Here is a 21587-nt window from a genome sequence, read left to right on the forward strand (position 1 = left end):
AAACAATGAAGCAGAGAGGTTGCAGAAGGTGCAGAAATATATAAACCGTAAATTTATTATGGAATGACAGCATAGGAATTGGAACCAAAATCGTTATATGTGTGGAGTAATAGGGAAAAAGTATTATAAATCTTTTAATATTGTGTACCAATAAATTTTACAGAAACCTTTTGAATGAGGGCAACCGTATAACTCTAATGTTATATTTATAAAACACAGAGAGGATGAGGAGAAACAAGTTTAGTATTAAGGACAGAGTTTTGAGAACGACCAGAAATGCAGACTTAGTAAAAAATGTAAATCTAATACCAGCTTGCATGAGGAGCCATTGGAAGTATTTGCAGACTGCATACGCAGAAGAAGAGTGATGTGTAATACATTTTTGCCTGGGTAAATCATTTTGTGGACATTGGAGATGAGTCAGATATTTGTCACGAAGATGATAGGATACTTGTATAGTTGGAGATATTGTAATGTCACCAATGGTGAGGGAAAGTTTTATGTACTGGTAGTAAAATACAGCACGGGAAGCTGATTAGTTTAGTTTTAGAGAGGTTAAGTCTCAAATGACAGTAGGAAATCCAAGAAGAAATGCAGGTTGTGAAGTAACATATGAAAAAGGGTGAGAGAACTTTTTGCCAAAGATGTCGGCAGCTCAGCTGACCAGCCTGATCTGTCCTTTCCTATATCTATCCTGATAATCCTATCCTTGAAAGTGAAATGAAGTTAGCCCTAAAGAAATTAAAAGCGAACAAATCTCTGGGTGCTGATGGTTTAATAATTTTGTTTATCGTTTGTTAATAATAACATAGCTAAAGAACTTACAAATACGTTAACTATATTATCATGTCACAGAAGTTCCCAAAATGCTTCTAGCACATATTGTGGCCATCACGAAACAAAATCAACATCCAGAAATAATTTCTAATTAGAAGTCAATTACACTGTTGAACGTAGGCGTTTAAATCTATTCTGCCATTAAAGCAGATAGATTAAAAATTATTATACCTACAATCTTCAGTCCGGATCAGGTAGGATTTATAGCCAATAGATCTCCAGGGTACAATATTAGAACACTGATAGATATTGTAGATGTTGTCCGTCAGAGGGGATTGTCCCTCCTGTCACTGGATTCCGAGAAGGTATCCAGTCAAGTTTCCTTGGTCACGCACTGAGCATCTTCAGTCTGCAGGGTAGTATTATAGATGCTATATAACTCACCTTCAGCTATAGTGGTGGGCAGCGGGTTTGTATCTGACTGTCTCCATCTGAAATATTGGACAAAGGTAGGGCTGTCTGCTTTCCCTGTTGTTATATCTTATGGCAGCAAAACCATTGGTTGTGTCCATTAGACCTAATAAGCAAATGGAAGGTTTTTCTGTTTCTGGGATTAGCATCAAAATTAGCATGTATGCTGATGATGCTGTACTTGCGTAACTACGATGAGTTTTCACTATATTCAGTATATAAGTTAAACATAGAAATAATCTCAGTTCTACCAATTAATTAATCAGTTGTTTGGGGGTTGAAATTAGTAAAGATATATCCAAAATAATTGTGATCAACTTCCTACCATTAATAAATACACCAACAAAAACTCAAAGCAATGGAAACATATGAAAGTTTAATGGTGGGGAAGAATACATATCTTAAAAGCCTGTATATTATCAAACTGGTCGTACCTTTTTCGGATGGTTCTATTGAATGTACAGACAGATGGCTGAGTTTGGTGGAGACGACCTTCAATAAATTTATATGATTGAGAAAACATCCTGGAATTGAAAATAACTGTTTGGCTTTGGCCAGCCAGGTAGGTTTGGGGGTACCACAGGTAAAAGATTATTGGAGGGCAAGTATGATGGCACATGCCATTATTACTCAAATGGATTGAGTAAAAGGGGAAGTGTGGTACAAAATAGAACATGGTTTGGCTTTATGTAATGATCTGGTGGCATTATTTTGGTGTACAAAAGGGAAATATATTAGGAAGTCACGTGGAACCGGCCAACTATGCTACTAAACACAGGAAACGAGAAGGAAAGCATCATCAGCACACCACGTTGTCACCCCCTACACATTCTGCACGTGCCAGAAATTTACACAACATAATACGCAAACTCATACACCTGACCATGAGCTAATACATCCACTAAGCGCAGGAAAAAAATCACACAATGCCTATCTAATGTTGGCCTCTGCGTAGGCACATGTGTAATTATTGATATGAAACGGACTGAGCCTCTACGTAGGCACTGACATGCCAAATTTACAAGTCCACTAAATGTCTGCTCATATACTGTAAATGAAATAACAACCATCTAACACATAGAGACGAGTTAAAATGACACACAATGCAAGATGGACACCATGCTCAACCGGCAATGGCTTTTCCTATATACGGCACTGCTCATGCTCCATCATATGTGAGGGAAAATGTTCATTCCGTTATATGCCACTCAAGACCTCTACACAGGTCACTTGTTATGTTCCGCTATAGCTACATAGGGCCATGGAGCTGGTTATCCCTAACTACGACATGGTTAATGACGACGTGGTTTCCGTTCCTGGTTCCAGAGAACGCGTTTTCTTGTCCTGTCTTTGATATTTCCGGTATTTTGACCTTGGCTATTCCTGACTATTCTGATTTCTGGTTTTCCTGACTTGGCTTGTTTAATGATATTGTGTATTTCTGGCTTCCTTTACCTCTGCTAGCCCTTGAAAAATCTCTGTCTTTAACATATTAGTCCGGCCATTCTAAGGATTTTCGTGTCGGCAGGACCTTGAGGCAGAGGAAGGAATCTGGGAAGCAGCATTCCTGTCCTCCCGCGAGCAGGCTGTGTGGAGCGTTGCCGTGCGTTTCCATGGCAATGCTCCACACAGCATTGCACGGGAGGACACGAGAGCTGCAGCCAGACACATACTTACCACCACCGCACCACTGTGTCCGCCCCCCCCCCCCCCGTCCTTCACCAAAGGTAAGAAGAAAGGGGGGGTAAAGATTTTATGTATCTTTTTTATGTATCTTTACCACCCCCCCATACACACAACACCCCCCCCCACAAATACACAGCACCACTCCTCCCCCACACAGCACCCCTACCCCCTACACAAACAGCACTCCTCCCCCCACACAGCACCCCTCTCCCCCCACACAGCACCCCCCTCACACACAGCACCCCCAACACACACACACAGCACCCCTCAGATATACACACAGCAATCCGCACCCGTACACACAAACACATGCACTGCACCCCTCAACGCAGTATGTGTGTGTGTGTTCAGCAGTCTCTATGTATTCAGCAGTCTGTGTGTGTGTGTGTATTCAGCAGTATGTGTGTGTGTGTGTGTTTGTATGTATGTATTGAGCAGTCTGTGTGTACTTGGCATTCTGTGTGTGTATTCAGCAGTCTGTCTGTATGTGTATTCAGCAGTCTGTGTGTGTGTATTCAGCGGACTGTGTGTGTGTATTCACCTGACTGTGTATTCAGCAGTTTGTGTGAATTCAGCAGTCTGTGTGTGTGTATTCAGCTGACTGTGTGTACGTATTCAGCAGCCTGGCTGTGTGTCGGTGTGTGAATGTGTTCAGTAGTCTGTGACTGTATTCAGCAGTCTATATGTATATATTGCATTTGTTGTAGATACTAATAAATATAAGCTTCATTTTATCCATTTTTTATATCATTATTTATCATTTGTATAATTGAACTCTCCGTTGTTGTGTTCTTCTTTTAAAACAAAAGATGTTAATTAGTTCGGACAACTGTAAGAGTTGTTTTTTTTTTAAAAACTTGAACCCTAGTATTCAGGTTTAATTGCTGTGCTGGCACTTTGAAGAAAGAAAAGTCGGCATGTATTGCGGTTTGGGCACTTAGGCTTAAAAAGGTTCGCCATCACTGATCTACGGCATGGAGTTCAGTAAAAGCTTGTGGTTACAGTTGTCAGACTATTATCAATGATCATGAGCAATATGTCCAGAATTGTTGATTACTCTTAATGGAATTATTCCTTAAACTGTACCACATATAAAGGAGTTGCCAATATGGGTTGGGACTGGCAAAACTAGAGTTCTATATCAGTTTAGTTAATAATATAGTCTGTTGTGCAAGTAAAAATTTGCTTTGTTCTTTAATACTGTTTTAGTGCTAAAAAGTAAATTCTAATCAGTTCGGTTTTAACAAAAATATATGCTATTCAAGCACTCTGTATCCTTTACTCATGCCAAGCTAATAAAGGAAAGTAAGAGCCAGAATCACTTTATTTTTCTTGCAAGCAGGTCAAATGAAACATTGCTGTTGTCCCATTTATCTGGTCGCACCAGCAAACATTTGGCAGTCGGATGAAGGTATACAGTGAAATCTGGTCTTTTCCAGCACAGCTGTCTGTCTGCTGAGTAATCATTTTATCATCCATTAAATGCATCCAAAGAGGTTTTTATTTATTTAGTTTGTTTGTTTATTTTGACACTTCTCAGGAAAACGTGATGCTTAAATTGTTCCAGAGAATAAATTTAAAGATCTTTTTGTGCTGTGCAACGGCAATCTACCTGGAAGTGATTTACCTATTCTACAGTGAGCCTTATGAATTTACTTTGGTTGATCGAAAATCTAGTGTCTAATTATTTAAAGAATAGAGATTAATCCCAAATTCTGGATGCTCCTGGGACTTCTTTAACCCCTTAAGGACCAAACTTCTGGAATAAAAGGGAATCATGACGTGTCACACACGTCATGTGTCCTTAAGGGGTTAAAGGAGATTATCCTTTTTCTTACATAATAAAATCTTAAATCTGTATATGTTGTAGGTGTGCGTTTATTTCTAATGTGTCCAGTTTTTAAGTTATTTTGTATAAATATAGGAATTATTTAAAATTAATATCAGAATGCTAACTTGCTCCCCATGTTGTATAGCTTGATTGATAGATGAGTTTATAAAGTGTGCTCTGAGCAGAATGAGGAGAGATTAAAGGGGCACTGTAACTATTTTATGTAATTGAAGTGGTTATAGTATCTGTAGTCCCTGGCACTGTCCTTCAGTTCAGCATTTAACCAGGAATGTATTCATTTTAAATTATTCAGTGAAATAAATTAATGTAATGATGACAGACCCACTTTAAATGTTAATAGTATATAAGGATGACCGGCACACAAATTAATTTGTCCTTCAAGCAGTAATCCAGGAAGCCCCCAATTCCTCAAAATAGCAACAGGAATTACAGATAAGAGCAACACCAGTTGACATATGAAAGAAAAATGTGTGTGTCTGTTTTTCCCCCCTACCAGAATATGAACCCTGCAACATTTCAGCTCAATGAGGCATTTGTCAAGCCAACCACTTTGACAAATTAACCACTTTGCAATGTGGAGAATTGAAGTATTGTCAGTGGCAGTAACAAATAAACTCTATTTCAAGTTGAGTTCTATAACTTCCATCCTACTGTGTACACCTTAGTAAGAAGTCCAATCACCTGCTGAGTTGAATAAAGCCCTGTAGTTTGTACAAGTTTGGACAAAGACCTTTTGGGCTCGAAACGTTGTTGTTGTGGTTCCTAATAACAAAGACCTTTTGGGCTCGAAACGTTGCTGTTGTGGTTCCTAATAAAGTGCCTGTCTTAAACCAAGGAGTGCCTGGACCCAGGGCTGGCCTTGGACCTTTAGGCGCCCTGTGCAAAATATTTTCACAGCGCCCCCTGGCCACATCCCTCTCTGGCCACTTCCTGTTCTCTGTTTGTAGTGTCAGTGTTTGTGATTTTAGATTACGTCTACGTTGTATTAGGTGAGTACCTGTGGGGAATGTTGGTTTCTGTGTGTAAAAATATAGATGAAACTGTGTATGTTTGTAACTGTTTGGGTGTGGTCGTGTGTGTAAATGCAGAGACTGAAAATGTGCATACATTTACATTTTTTAACTAGTTTGCCTTTTTCTCACAGGTTTATATCTCCTTATATTCTCACATATCTTTCTCCCTTATTTCTGCTTATTTGTCTCTCCTCCATTACTCCCCAATGTGTTTCTTCCCATATAGTTCCTATGTTTATCATTCTACTCATATTCACACTTGTCTATTTTAATCCATCTCTCTCCTGCTTGTCTATTAACCATCCTTCCCTCACTGGTGTCTTTCACCTAGCCTTTGCTATAACTGTCACTCATGCTCTGCACACACATCTCCATACTTGTATCTATCACCATGGGCGTAGGAACCCAAAAAAATCTGGGGGGGATAGCATTTTTACTCGCCGGGTATATTCTAAAACTAGGAGTTGTTTATCCCATTGTACAGCGCTACGGAATTTGCAGTCGCTATATAAATGATTAAATAATAACATTAAAGGGTCACTACAAGGAAGGGGTTTTATTTACCCAGATACAGCGCCGGGATCCTCCTGATTAGAACCACCCCTACCCTTCCCATGAATATTAGAACCACCCCTACCCCTTCCATGCACAAAAGAACCCCACCTACCCCTTCCACGCATATTAACCCCCTACCCCTTCCATGCATATTAGAACCCACCCTACCTCTTCCATTCATATTAGTACTCCCCTAACCCATTCCAATAATTTTTCTACCTCCCCCCTCCTCCCATCCATATTAGTAGCCCCCCTAAACCCTTCCAATTATTTTTCTACCTACCCCTCTCCCCCTATCCTTATTAGTAGCCCCCCTAACCCTTTCCAATTATTTTTCTGCCATGTTAACTAACGCCAGTGCTGGAGTGCCGCCGTGTTTACATTAAAAGGCCTGCAGGGACAGGCTATAGACACCAGAACCACTACATTAAGCTGCAGTGGTTCTGGGGACTATTTTTTTTTTTTAATGTGAGGTAAATTAGAGATTAGTGCCACAAATAATATACTAGATTGCCTACTTACAACCAGATGAGGATGGTGATGGGCTCTAGCTGCCGTCTGGCTCCACTGGTCTGGTGTAGAACAGGCTCTCTGGAGGCTGTTTGTAACTGGTCCCAAAAATCAATGTCCTGTGAGAACGGGAAGCAGCTCCATTTTTGGGGGGCCCTTTACACAGCTCAAGGTCTGGGTCCCAGGGTCCACCTTCACGTTCCACCAATGAGTTTGTTCACAGGGGGTGGAGTGTGTAGGGGATGTCCTGATATGTGTGTAAGTAATGCATTGTGTGAATCTGTGTTTGTATGTGTAAGGGCTGCAAGGTGTGATTCTGTGTATGTACGGGATGCAGTGTGTGCGTCTGTAAGGGGTGCATTGAGTGTGTGTACGGGGTGCATTGAGTGTGTGTAAGGAATGCATTGTGTGTTTCTGTGTGTGTAAGGATTGCATGATTGTGTGATTGTGTGTGTGTGTGTGTGTGCACGGGGTGCATTGAGTGTGTGTAAGGATGAATTGTGTGTTTCTGTGTGTGTAAGGGTGGCATGATTGTGTGAGTGTGTGATGGATGTCAATCTCTCTCCCTCGTCACTCTCTTTCTCCCCCTCCCTCCCTCCCTCCCTCCCTCCCTCGTCACTCTTTCTCCCCCTCCCTTGTCACTCTTTCTCCCCCTCTTTCCCCCCCTCCCTGTTTCTTCCCCCCCTCCCTGTTTCTTCCCCCCCTCCCTGTTTCTTCCCCCCTCCCTGTTTCTTTCCCCCTCCCTCCCTGCTTCTTTATCCCCCCTCCCTCCCTGTTTCTTTACCCCCTCCTCCCTCCCTGTTTCTTTATCCCCCCTCCTCCCTGTTTCTTTCTTCCCCCCTCCCTCCGTTTCTTTATCCCCCTCCTCCCTCCCTGTTTATCCCCCCTCCCTGTTTCTTTATCCCCCCTCCCTGTTTCTTTATCCCCCCTCCCTGTTTCTTTATCCCCCCTCCCTGTTTCTTTATCCCCCCCTCCCTGTTTCTTTATCCCCCTCCCTGTTTCTTTCTTCCCCCCTCCCTCCCTGTTTCTTTATCCCCCCTCCCTCCCTGTTTCTTTATCACCCCCCTCCCTGTTGCTTTTTCCCCCCTCTCCCTGTTTCTTTATCCCCCCTCCCTGTTTCTTTCTTCCCCCCCTCCCTCCCTGTTTCTTTATCCCCCTCCTCCCTCCCTGTTTCTTTATCCCCCCTCCCTGTTTCTTTCTTCCCCCCCTCCCTCCCTGTTTCTTTATCCCCCCTCCCTCCCTGTTTCTTTATCACCCCCCTCCCTCCCTGTTTCTTTATCACCCCCCCTCCCTGTTGTTTTTTCCCCCTCTCCCTGTTTCTTTCTTCCCCCCGCCTCCCTCCCTGTTTCTTTATCCCCCCCTCCCTCCCTGTTTCTTTATCTCCCCTCCCTCCCTGTTTCTTTATCCCCCTCCCTCCCTGTTTCTTTATCCCCCCCTCCCTCCCTGTTTCTTTATCCCCCTCCCTGTTTCTTTATCCCCCCTCCCTCCCTGTTTCTTTATCCCCCCTCCCTCCCTGTTTCTTTATCCCCCCTCCCTCCCTGTTTCTTTATCCCGCCTCCCTGTTTCTTTCTTCCCCCCCCTCCCTCCCTGTTTCTTTATCCCCCCTCCCTCCCTGTTTCTTTATCCCCCCTCCCTCCCTGTTTCTTTACCCCCCTCCCTCCCTGTTTCTTTCTTCCCCCCCTCCCTGCTTCTTTATCCTCTCCCCCCCTCCCAGTTTCTTTATCCCTCCTCCCTCCCTGTTTCTTTATCCCCCCCTCCCTCCCTCCCTGTTTCTTTATCCCCCTCCCTGTTTCTTTACCCCCCCTCCCTGTTTCTTTCTTCCCCCCTCCCTGCTTCTTTATCCTCTCCCCTCCCTCCCTGTTTCTTTATCTCCCCCCTCCCTCCCTGTTTCTTTATCTCCCTCCCTGTTTCTTTATCTCCCCCCCTCCCTGTTTCTTTATCTCCCCCCCTCCCTCCCTGTTTCTTTATCTCCCCCCCCCTCCCTCCCTGTTTCTTTATCTCCCCCCCCTCCCTGGTTCTTTATCTCCCCCCCCTCCCTCCCTGTTTCTTTATCCCCCCCCCTCCCTCCCTGTTTCTTTATCTCCCCCCCTCCCTCCCTGTTTCTTTATCTCCCCCCCCTCCCTCCCTGTTTCTTTATCCCCCCCCTCCCTCCCTGTTTCTTTATCTCCCCCCCCTCCCTCCCTGTTTCTTTATCTCCCCCCCCCTCCCTCCCTGTTTCTTTATCCCCCCCTCCCTCCCTCCCTGTTTCTTTATCCCCCCTCCCTGTTTCTTTACCCCCCTCCCTGTTTCTTTCTTCCCCCCCTCCCTGCTTCTTTATCCTCTCCCCTCCCTCCCTGTTTCTTTATCTCCCCCCTCCCTCCCTGTTTCTTTATCTCCCCCCCCCTCCCTCCCTGTTTCTTTATCTCCCCCCTCCCTCCCTGTTTCTTTATCTCCCCCCTCCCTCCCAGTTTCTTTATCTCCCCCCTCCCTCCCTGTTTCTTTATCTCCCCCCCTCCCTCCCTGTTTCTTTATCTCCCCCCTCCCTCCCTGTTTCTTTATCCCCCCCCTCCCTCCCTGTTTCTTTATCTCCCCCCCCTCCCTCCCTGTTTCTTTATCTCCCCCCCCCTCCCTCCCTGTTTCTTTATCTCCCCCCCCTCCCTCCCTGTTTCTTTATCTTCCCCCCCCCCTCCCTCCCTCTATGTTTCTTTCTTCCCCCCTCCCCTACCTGTGTTGTAGCGTGGTCGAGCTGTGTACTGTCCGCGGGTAGAGGGAGCTTTTGTTTCCTGTATCCGGCGGACTAACAGGAAGTGCACACTCAGTGTTCACTTCCTTTTAGTCCGGCCGGGTACAGGAGACAGATGCTCCCTGTACCGGCGGACTATACCGCGCTCGGCCACGCTACATTGAGGGAGTGACAGGAGGGAGCGCTGAGCGCTTCCCTCCTGTCAGCCCCTCTCCTCTGGCTGCGCCCGGGCGGTGAGCCCTCATGGACGCACCAGCCCGGGCAGAGCTGCAGCCGCCTGAGGCTCTCTGCAGAGCGCTCGGGCGGCTGCAGCAAAAGGGGGGCCGGCGGAGCTGGGGGGGATTTCCCCATTACCTGTCCCCCCCGCATGATTTGCTGTGGGGGATACGTCCCCCCCATCCCCCCCGGTTCCTACGCCCATGTCTATCACTCATTTCCCATCACCAGTTCTAGTTTATCCTGTATCCTATTTGTCTCTCCTTATACCAACACTTTCCAAACTGTGTCTCCCCCTACTTCTAGCCCAGCTGTTTCTCTTTTATATCCACACATCTCTCACTTATCCCATCTCCCCAATTTCTAACCACTGTTGTATCCCCAGTATCCCCATGTGCTTTTCCCAGTTCTAATCTCTGTTGTCCCTATTCAACCCCATTCCTCAAGTATTACCTCTTTTGTATCCCTATTATCCCCCTGTCCCCCCTCCATTTCTAACCTCTATTAACCACATGACACCCACTTCATCATCAAAGTCCTTCTGTCACACTGTCTCCCAATCTCTATTTCCCTCATACTGTGCTTTCATCTCACCCAAAATTGTGTCCATTTTATTAACTTACCATTTTGTGCTGGACAGGAGTGTTAGGTGTTAATCTTCCTGGTCACTCCCTCGCAGAGCTGTTCAGTGGCAGGCAACCATTCTCTATGTGGGAGTAGAGAGCATAACTCCGCCTCCCATGACTCACTGAATCTCCTGCAGACAGTGTGAAGTCAGAAATCCCCCGTGTGCACTCTCGGTCTCTGACTCTAACAGCAAGGAAGACACTGCAGGGAGAGCTCAGCTAGTCTTCCATCTGCAAGGTGAGAGGAGAGTCCTGGCGCCTTGCAATCTCTAAAACAGCCTGCCTGTCAGTAGAACTTGCAAGCTGTGTCGGCCCCATGGCGCCCCTGTTGCCATGGCGCCCTGTGCGGCCGCACAGCTCGCACACCCCTAAGGCCGGCCCTGCCTGGACCTCTATTACTTTACTAATGTTTGGAAATCTGGTGTTTGATTCCGGCTCAGCAAGCATGCTCGCTCAGATTTGTGGGAATGAGTGCAGTTCCACATATACTACTCAAAGTTTGGACAACAAAGCATTCTGTACAGTGGGCTAGAAGGATGCGTGTCATCATTTTCAGTCATACTGCATAAATGCAAAGGGACAAAAGAAGCCCTGTCAGACAAATCCATTTCTCTGGTGAAAATGTTGGAAGAAAAGAGGAGCAAGGTTTGATGTAGGGGGTTTAGCCACAAAACTCAAAATTGCAGCAAATGTCCTCAAAATGTGAACATCTAGGCTAAAATAGCCAAGCTGTGACTATAGGAAAGTTGGAATTCTTTTTCCAAAACAGCTATTGTTGCATAAATTCTATGAAACAAAAATTAGACTATACATATAGGGATGTAGAATTCCGATCCCTCAGCGCCTGGAACATACAGTTCTGGGAACCGGGTGACAGTTTTATTTATTTATTATTTAAAAAAATTTAAATTTTGACAATCTTTCTTTTGTTTTTACCTGCATTTTACAGGTGTGTAACAATAATAAGTGTAAAGAGTTTACTTTCAGCCACACGCAGGTGGTTTAATTGGTAAACAAAGTGGAAGCGTAAGAAAAATAACAGTAGATATCTGGCACTTTCCTAAACGGTAAGATGTATCATTGCTTAGTTGAAAAATAATAGTCTGCTCGCTAAACATAGGTTTGGAATTTGGAACCTGTGACCTTTTACTACTTACATATCGACAAGTGCCGATGTAACTGCAGATGTGTCGGGTCTGGCCCAGTATGTGCATGCTACCTCTAAGGTGTGTGTTCATAGGTAGCGAAGCGCTGCTTTCTTGATGTGGATTTGCGAATTTCGTTTAAAGTAGGGGGGAAGTGGGGGTAGTTTTAATCTTTAGCCCTGCTGCTTGCGCCCTGCTACATGGAGCTTGTGGCCTCATGTTCCATGGGGCGGACAGAGTGCCTGAAATCTTTGGAGGCTGCCTTTACTTTGTAGCAGGGATCAAGCTGCTGTCTGTCCCGCTGTCTATCTCCCAAGGTGGGACCTATCGCATGTCTGCTCTCTGGCTGTCTGGAGACCTGGAGTCGTGTAGTAGGAGGATAAATGTGGAGGTATGAGGGGAAAAAACTATTTGGTGAGTTAGGGCTGAGATACTAATGAGATAAGTGGGGGAAAAGACACTAATGGGGAGATATAGGGGCAGGGACACTAATGGGGTAGGTTGGGGCAGGTATACTAATGAGGGTAGTTAGGGACGGGATCAAATGGGGGTGCTTTAATGCAGAGTCACTAATGGAGGTGGGCTAGAGGCTTGGACACTAATGGTGTAGGTTGTGGGTAGAGACACCAATGGAAGTGGCTAGGTGCTGGGGCACTAATGAGGACAGTTAGAGACAGTGACACAAATGGGGGAGGCTTAATCCAGGGAAACTTAATGGGTGTGGGTTTGAGGCAATGACACTAATGGGGTGAGTTAAGGGCAGGGACACTAATGGGTTTGGTAGGTACAGGAATACCAAGAGGTGGGTTAGGGACACTAGTGTGGTACTAATGGGGGTTGGTTATTGGCAGGGACAAAAATGGAGAGTTAATGCAGATATACTAGTGGGATTTTGTTAGTGGCAGACACACTAATGAGGTGATTTATGGGCAAGGACTCTAATGGGGGGGATTAAAGCAGAAACACTAATGGCATTTGGTTAGTGCAGGAACACTAATGGCAGAGGGTTAGGGGCAGACTCATAAATGTTGTGGGATAGGGGCAGGGACACTAGTGGAAGGGATATGGCAGATACATTATTGGGATGTTAAAGGAGAGACAATATAGAGAGTCAAAAAAATCTTTTTTTAAATGAATTTGCCTACCCATAACCCATACTGGCATGAATTTCCCCATGGTATACATAGGGAAACTAATCTTTACAATTCTACAAAAATGCAATACAAAATTACTTTCCATGTTCCTTTGATACCCTTTTTCATTTTTCTATTTGGTGAAGATCTTGAAAGTCTATCTATCCCTGGATTCTTCTTACTGAATGAGTGGATTCTCCTTTTGACCTGACACTTTTGTGTCAGAAATCATGGTGTGTATTCAGCTTGGTTTGCATGCTTGTTTAGTACAGTATAATCATTCAAAGACTTGGAATTATTCAAATATAGTGATAGTGACAGCAGTAATTTAAGTCTTCTAGTTATCAGCACTCTTGGAAAATACTTTTGAAAAGTTAATTAAAGTTACTGATTCATCTCATCTCATCCAGTTTAAACACCTCCAAAAATGTTAGAAAATAAAACGAATCAAGTAAAAATACATTTTTCCAAGAAATTATAATATAGGAGGTGATTTAGACGTTTGCCCAAAGAGGTTTGCTGTTGAAATGATGCAGAGAAATTTTTGAGCATCAAGGTCCAAAAGATGTGCAGAAATTCCAACAGCGTCAAAAATGTATATCACGGAGTGTCAGCAGGCAACATATTCTACATCCTCTACAAGCCTAAACACAAACCAAATTATATCCCTTACCTTATCTCTAAATGAGGATGATGAGGGTGTTCTTCTTAATCAATGGGGGAGGAGCAACATTGCGTTGAGTCTAGGGAACAACATTGTGGGAAGTAGGGAGCAACATTGCTGCAAGTATAGCGATGAATATCATGGTATAGCGGTATAGCGGTATAGCGGTATAGCGAGTAGGGGCATAATTTACTAATACTAAGTAATCTTTACTTAGTATTAGTAAATTTGGCTAAAAGACCAATTCAGGTCTTTCAGCCTTTTGGTAGATAACTCCCTAATACCGTGGGAATTAGGGAGTTATCTACCAAGCGGCTGAAAGAGAAGTTCCAAAATTCCGGTGTTCCGAAGTGTCGAAGTTCCGAAGTGTCGAAGTTACCGAAATTCCGAAGTTCTGACGTGCCGAATTCCCGAATTTCGGAATGCCGAACCGAACCGAAAAATGTTCCCATGCACATGCCTACCCCTAACCATCAGTCATATGTTTTCTCATCAGCCATCCTTTTCTTGGCACCACAGGCAGAATTTGTAATCCCAAATTTTTGGCCATCGCACTTGTTGCTTGCTTGGTTTTACGTCCATATGATGCTTTGGGGATACGGAATTCGGCAAATTGACCAAAACTGGTCTTAATTCGAATTGACAAGTCTAGTTGACATTTCATTTCTCATAATTTTTCCAGAAAGATAGTAAATGGATACTGCCCTAGGTGCTCTTTACATATGTGTTCGTTATTGCCAACTTTTATAACAGTTTTGAAATCTAAAATAGCAGAAATAAAAAAAAAAGTTGCAAAGTTATTTCTAGAAAACTTTATTTTAACTTCAAGTTTTGAAGTTAGCTGTCAAATCACAACATTCATTCATTCTTCAAGAAATTCCAGGTTTTTATAGTTGTTCTGCCCAAGGCCTTTTTGTTCCTTAAGTGCGTAAAACATGTAAATAATACCACCTCTCAGCTCAGAAGGCCACTTTGGTTTTAGGGTGTGGGGACAAGGGGTGGAGTATATTACAATAAACAATTTCACAGTACTGTACAGATGAACTGATACCGTGGAACACTCAGTCCTCTAAACAAAAAGCAACTACACAAGTTAGTGGATTGACATCATATTTATCATCCATCGGCAGTTACTTCATTTTCAGCCTAGAGTGAAGTATCAGGCGTGTAATTGATTGTAAGCACAGAATAAAATGTCATATTCCAATATGGAAAGAAAATGTACCAGATTTAAAAGACTTTGTGAATGACTAAGAACAGTAGAAAAGAAATGTCAAATAAAGTACAGATCAGAGTTTGAGAAAAGCTGTATGTCAGCCTGACCACAGGGAAGAAATACATATTTTAGATTAAAAAAACAAATGAGTTGAAACATTATTTATTTGTGTTATTTTTTGAGAGATTTTATGGATGCCTACGTCCTTTCATTGTAATATAACTAAAATCACAAATACTTTTGATTTAACTAAAAATACAGTATTTATTTTTATTGCTATTGATGTGCTACCAAACACAAGTGTAAGATTTATTAGAAACATTTATACAAAAGTAATAAAAAGTATTGTGCATTATATGGTATTTTTCCTCTTGCAGTAATTAAGTATTCAGACAGGATCTAAACAAATAATCACAGGGGGGTCAGCAACAAAGGACGATATCAGGGCGTTGCTGACAGACCTCCACAGAATGATGTCTGCAGACCGTGCTCTCGCGCAGCAGGAGATCCAGGCAGTCGCCACCAAGGCACAGGCCACAGAGGACACTGTACGAGAGGTACAATCAATCGGTCCTCCAGCTTCAAAGTAACCAGCACTCCATGCTCATACAACTAACCACGCTGGAGGATTATAACCGCCGCAACCACATGAAAATTAATTGCCTTATTATACCCAGAGGCTATTGGCCACTATATTACCGCCAGGGATGGCCAAGAAGATGACCTGACCCTGAATGGGGCCTACAGAGTTTCTGGAATTCCAAAAAATACCACTTGAAATGCACCTCTTATGCAGACCGAACCCACCTCATGTCTGCCCTGCGATGCAAAACTCCTGTACAATTGAGGACTCACAACTCTCATTTTATCAAGATCTCTCCAAGGCTACCCCGCAATGGCGCAGGACCATGGCACCTTTTACAACTCAACTACGTACGGCGGGAATACCCTGCCGATGGGGACCCTTAGGGGTCCTACAAGTGACCTGGAATGGGACAGTTCATATACTCCGATCCAAAGAAGAAATCCCTGCAATGTTGACCACCATGAACCTCACACCACTGGCACCAGCACAACTGGCACCAGCCAGCCCAGTAATCTGGGACCCGTCTACTGTCGAGCCATTTACCCCAAGAGCAGGCACTTCGAACTCTCACATGACCTGAAAAACAGAAAGATGACATCAGCTTTACCATGCCCTGGAACTGTTACTTCACCTAGCTGGTTTAAATTTTTTTCTTTATGTTCTCTCTGTTTTTTTTGTTTTGTTTTGTTACGTTCTGAGCACAAACTGGCATCGTAACCCCTGTAGCAAGAGTGTTCCTTTACTTACAGGTGCTGTAACGGTGCATGAACACCATTATAAAGCTGACATTTTGAAAGTGCAGTACAGTGTAGGGTTACCATTTCCACCATGTATCAGGACACATATCACACATACATATTGATGGGCAGCACGTGAAGACACGTGCCCTGTACTATGTAGAATTCAGAAGAATGAGTATATTAGCTTAAGTAATTGGGTTATGACCAATCCGGCAGAATATGCATGGTTACCCTACTTATGTGCTACATTTGAATTCAGCTTTTTAAAAGTGAATAATTTTGTATGCATAGAGGAGTATGTGACACACACAGCATTGTGACATTCAATTTATGGTTGCTCATTTACAATGAAGAGCATCACTTGGTACAGTCTTTTTATATACCGTATTAATGTGTAATGTGGATACTGTGGCGATGCTATAAATAGCTGGCAGCTGATGATGTTACTGATGATTCAGCCTTCTAATACATTTAAACAGCTAATAATAACTGCTGATATATAATAGCATTTTTCTAGACTATTAAGAAAGTATGAGTAGCAGAGTAAAAGGTTTCAATAGGAAAGTGTCATTGAGAAAAAAAAAATACTTTTTATTGCATTAGAGTGACTAAATTTTTATAATGAGCTTTAATCGATATTTAAAATGGTTAACATGTGTAACATGGAGTGTTTATGATAATAGTACAAAGACGCTCATTGTTCCTGCGTGTTCTGTCTCCTCAGTGTTTGCAGTGCTGTGGTTCAGGAATGCAGCAGCCATCCCTCCTTGGTCTCCATCAAAGGATCGAGTAGCAGCTCCAGCGAATCTGACACTAGCTCTGAATCCGACTCGGAGAGTGCCAGCAGCTCCAGCGACAGCGAAAACTGCAAGCCCTCTGGCTTCGACAGTCCTGAGGTAAGGGCTCCTTGGTCTTCTTGTAAACCCAAAGCAGTAAAGGGAATACGGTGCTTGTAAATACCCTTCTTTGTTTAAGCATAAGGAGCGAGATCAAGTGTGTTCTGATTTTTCTCTTGCACCAGAAAAGTTGTAAAGTTTGAGGGAACTGCAGAAGAGTCATACAGCTGAAACTTCAGGTAACTGTTTTAATGATACGGCAGGATGTTTTATAAACGTTAGTGTGTTGCAATTGGAGTTGGGTTGAAGTTAGAGTTAATAATAGGACTCAGGGTAGTGTAAGGCAGTAGTAACACTCAAAGGGCAGCACTGAGATATACAGGGGAAATATGTCCCACGTCTAGCTGGGATTAGTTTGTGTGACAGTGCCAGACGCCAACTATTTTAAAGGCTGTCACTGATTTAGCTAAATTAAAATGGCAGCAGCTGCCACAAGGAAGTTTAACTCCCACCAGTCTCGGGCAATACTGGGGCATTTCTGTCCTTTTTTGCCAAAGATTAGGGCCCTAGACTGCACAAAGGTAATCTAGTTCACTATAGGGATGATTGCATGCGGAATGGACATAAACATGATTTGCTATTTGAAATAGCAATTTAATATTATTCATATTTTATATTATCTACATATATTACAGTGCAAAGTTTTTGTATGTGCTCTAGATGCTCAGCAATGTGTGAGGTACGTAATCAGGACAGGGTGTGTGGGGCCCTGAGGGGTCATCATCACTTAAGCGACCTGTATCACTTTTGATGTCTATAATGTGCGGGCACGCCTAGAAAATTAGCAGGCCTGTCCACTGACAGCTGTCTGGTTGGCCCCCAGCTTTCAGGACCATGCAGGGCCACTATAGCACTTCCTGCATGGTCCTAAGGCCCATTGCACAGTCCAAGCACATCTACGCATGCGCTTGCGCTGTACTAGCTAGGGACAGTTTCCTAGAGTCTATGGATGCAGGACACCAGGAACTAAAGCGAGTCCCCGAAATCGGGACTGTCCCACCAAAAGCAGGACTGTTCTGAGGATTTTAAAGTGTAATGTGGAACATAAATAATTGTGGTTCCTATAGATGATTGTACCTGATCTGTTTAGTACTAAAAATTTTACTTTCCTTAAGGAAAGGTTTATGACACTGCTCATGTAATTAATGAGTTGGACACCCTTGAGCATTGATCTCAAGCTCAACCCCCTTCCCTCGTTGTTGATGGCCTACAACTCCCAGAATTCTTTGACTGCAATAGTTGGTGTGAGAATCATGGGGATTGTAGTTCAGCAACATCTGAGGCAGATATTGAGATGCCTGCTCTGGATCTATAATATCTCATATGTTAAGTATATTGCAACAAAGTATTTAATTTAACACTTCCACTATTAAATGAAATATTGTGTTGCAATATACTTAACATAATATATGTTATAATATATAATATATTATTCTTGGTATGTAGAGAAATAGCATATCATGTTGGTCTATATAAAATGTAAAAAAAAAATCTTTATTTGAAACTTCAAGTAGATAGTTACAATCAAGAAGGATGGGTAAGACCTACTGTGTTGATACAATCCATTATGTGCCAAATATTTAAAACAAGGTTACAGCTATGGTTTTTTCTATGAAGTGATAGTGCAGTCTATCTGTGTTCTGTATTACTGAAAATAATATTATATACTGGGTGCAACATTACATATATATTTTTTTATTCTTTTTGCACAGCCTGAACCTCCAACATCGAATAAGTGGCAGTTGGATAAATGGCTAAATAAAGTTAATCCACACCGGAGTTCCATCCTCAATCATACGCATGGTGGCCTGTCTTATGATGGGGACAAGGAATCTCTAAAAGGTTGTGAAAAAGTTATTGATGATTGTAAAACAATTTCCAACAGCAAGGATATCGAAAACCCTGGGAACGAAGACCAAAGGCAAAGGACAACTTGCACAGTCCCATCAAATAAAGTAGTAAGAGTAAAAACTTCTGTTCCCATTACACTTTCCTTTCCTACAGAAAGCACTTCTCGGAGACGTCCAATTTGCCGAAAGCTAACAAGGAGGGCAGAAAGGACATCTAGTGGTGAAAATCGGAATTGCAACACATCATTTGATACTTCCTTAAGCCAAGGAAATTTGGGAAGTGATATTGCTGAACTAACTAAAAATAGACTAATTTGTAGCAGGGGTTTGCACAAAAAAGAAGCTAGTCTAGCTATACTTGGGTGTGAGCGTAAGCAGGCAAGGGGACCCAGCAGATTCGTTCGTAAAGAAAAGGAATTCTCTGAGTCTTTATCACAATCTTTAGATGATGGCAGAGAAACTGAACTAGAGGTGTCTCCTCTTTCCAAAAGTATATCATCGACCGCATTATCTGAAACTGAAAATAACTGCAGATTAAAAGATTGTGGGAATAATAATATTGTCAAGCCTAATTCTTGCTGTACAACGGCCTTTGCCAACTCTAGGACTACAAGCGATATAACTCAGGACCTGGAAGAACAATTGTATACATTAGTTCCCTTTGGCAGGAATGATAATGTGCATTCTTTGAAGGGCAGTGATGAAGTAAAGTCCCTGTGGGTCAGAATTGATTTAACGCTTTTATCAAGAATTCCAGAAGGACTTTCCCACGAAACCTTTGTCATGAATTCCAATAGAAAAGAGGCACTCTCATCACCTCAAAATGGAGGTTTCACCTCAGTGTCAGATAGTACTTTGATGAAAATGCGAAGGAAGCGGAAGGTAGGTGTGCTTATTACATATAATAAATTGAATAAAAATGTAATCAGCTAGGGTGCATTATGAAAAAAGCACAAAATTCAGCAAATTGTAAAACTTTATATACACACACTTGTACCCATTTTAAAACACAGTTTGACTTCTTACCTGGGGTCCTCTGGGCAGCATCCCCTGCCTACAGTAGAACCAGCAGCCCCTCTTTAGATGCCTGAATTAGCTCCCCTGAGCTAAGCGCCAGCTCCCCGGCTGAGAGTGTCACTTGATCACTCTCATTCAATGAGCTGCTAGGCCCTGCACTGCGAGACTTGGCTCTTAAAGAGAGCTATCTGGAGGCTGTAGTGGTTGTGGGGAATGATACCTAATGGCCCCTAGCTAAGAAGTCAAACTGTTCTTATTAAATTCTTTATTTTTCACGTGCATTGAATAACATAAATGCTTGTAACGGCACGATAGCAGTGACAAGCAGCATAACAGCAAACATTGTCATGGCAAGTAAAACAGCACATTTTATATATTTATGAGAGATAACAGGCTAGGGATATAGTAGTAAACTACAGTAGAGTATCCGGTTTATGGAAGCATGTTTAAGTGATAGTTGTGTGTTCAGAGATTATACAAGCTATGCAGACTAAAATAAACATACATTTGTGTAACCGTGAGAGATCCTACTGTGTGCAAGATTATTCTGTCAGAAGGAGGTTAAGACTAGTGAGACATATAAGTGTGACAGACAGGAGTATATCAGGCGAGTAAGGTGAGTGTGGTGGAGTGACATAGAGCAAAGGCTGAGGAGACAAGGTAAATAATGAGTTATAGCACTTAACAGTTTGCATAGGAGGGTCTGGTAACTTGGGCACAGGAGGACATGTTAAGTCCACGTTCAGCCGACTCCTGATATTGGGAAGCGCTGGAAATCTGCGAGGCAGTCCCTCAGGGGCTTAAACAAATGTAGAGGCCAGTATTGCTGAGTGGTCAAAGGGACTCCAGGTTTGGTCTGTATTGGCAACTTTCTCTGAATCAGTTTGTATGTTGCTGCACTTTACCTTCTGTATAGTCGCCCCTGCAGGGGTCTCCCCTCCTTCAGCGCTGATCGCTCTATGTGACGGCGTGCAGGTGTGGGTAGTTTGCTCCTCTTGTTTGGTCGCTGCCGGCGGGCCATTCTCTTAGTGACTCTCGGCCCGGAGGGGTGTTTGTTGCTTGGGACTGGTGCTGGGCGCCCCTGGACGCCTCCGCACGGTCCGTGGCCATTTTGTGCATTCCGCCTCTGGTCTTGCGCCTGGGGTTCCCATTTGGGGCTCACCACTCTTGCAGCCAGCTTCGCCTAGAAGGCCTCCAGAACAGCATCCAGCTTTGCCGTTAGGCTCCTCTGGGGCTTCGGTCTGCTTTCGGCGGTTAGCCGCTGTGTTTTGGCTGTGGTTGGTGAGTGGGTCCGCCATCTCGTGCGTCGGGTTGCCTTCCATGCTCCTGATGTGCTGTCTGTCAGGGACCATCCCCATCTTAGACTGTGGAGTGTGGACCGGGATCTCCCCCCCGGTCCAGGGGGGGGGAACGGGATTCTCTGTGGTCCAGCCGGGGGAAGAGACAAGGGGCGGGAGACCGGCCGACTCCGCGCCCGCAGCTCCCGCCAGGCCGCAACCACACTGTAGCGCTTTTGGCAGCCGGCATCCCGGTTTTGCGGACCGGGGCACTCCAGCCGCCTTCTGTGACAGATATATCCCCGTTTGGGTCAGGTCGCATGCCGCTGGAGTCTCTATATGTCGCTTGGGCCAGCATCTTGCTCGGGACCTCCAGCAATCTGCGACCGTCCGCCATGCTGGTCAGGCCCCGCCCCCAAGTCAAACTGTTCTAAAGCTGTTTAATTACTTATAAATGGTGCTTGGTTATTGTAGGTGTTCCCTACAGGTGTTGCATACTTAAAGTTATGCTGCTTGTAAATTTAATTGATTTGTCAAAAATAAACTTATTTAAACCGATATATGGAAAGACAATAGAGATGCTTTAAGTTTATATAGAAGAGGCTATTATCAATGTAAGAGCCACACCATTATTT

At 43.6% G+C, this 21587-nt stretch overlaps 1 protein-coding gene across 2 annotated transcripts in view; it reads left to right on the top strand.

Moving 5' to 3' along the window:
* The window catches only part of AFF3 (ALF transcription elongation factor 3), a 487926-nt gene that overhangs the window by 390860 nt on the left and 75479 nt on the right, over window positions 1-21587 (top strand). For both annotated transcript variants that reach the window (XM_063458843.1, XM_063458853.1), the window contains exons 8-9: window positions 16637-16808; window positions 18521-19540. In XM_063458843.1, coding sequence (XP_063314913.1) covers window positions 16637-16808; window positions 18521-19540 — 1192 coding nt within the window. The remainder of the gene's footprint in view (window positions 1-16636; window positions 16809-18520; window positions 19541-21587) is intronic.

Source organism: Pelobates fuscus, chromosome 1, assembly GCF_036172605.1.
Source record: "Pelobates fuscus isolate aPelFus1 chromosome 1, aPelFus1.pri, whole genome shotgun sequence".
Lineage (NCBI taxonomy): Eukaryota > Metazoa > Chordata > Amphibia > Anura > Pelobatidae > Pelobates > Pelobates fuscus.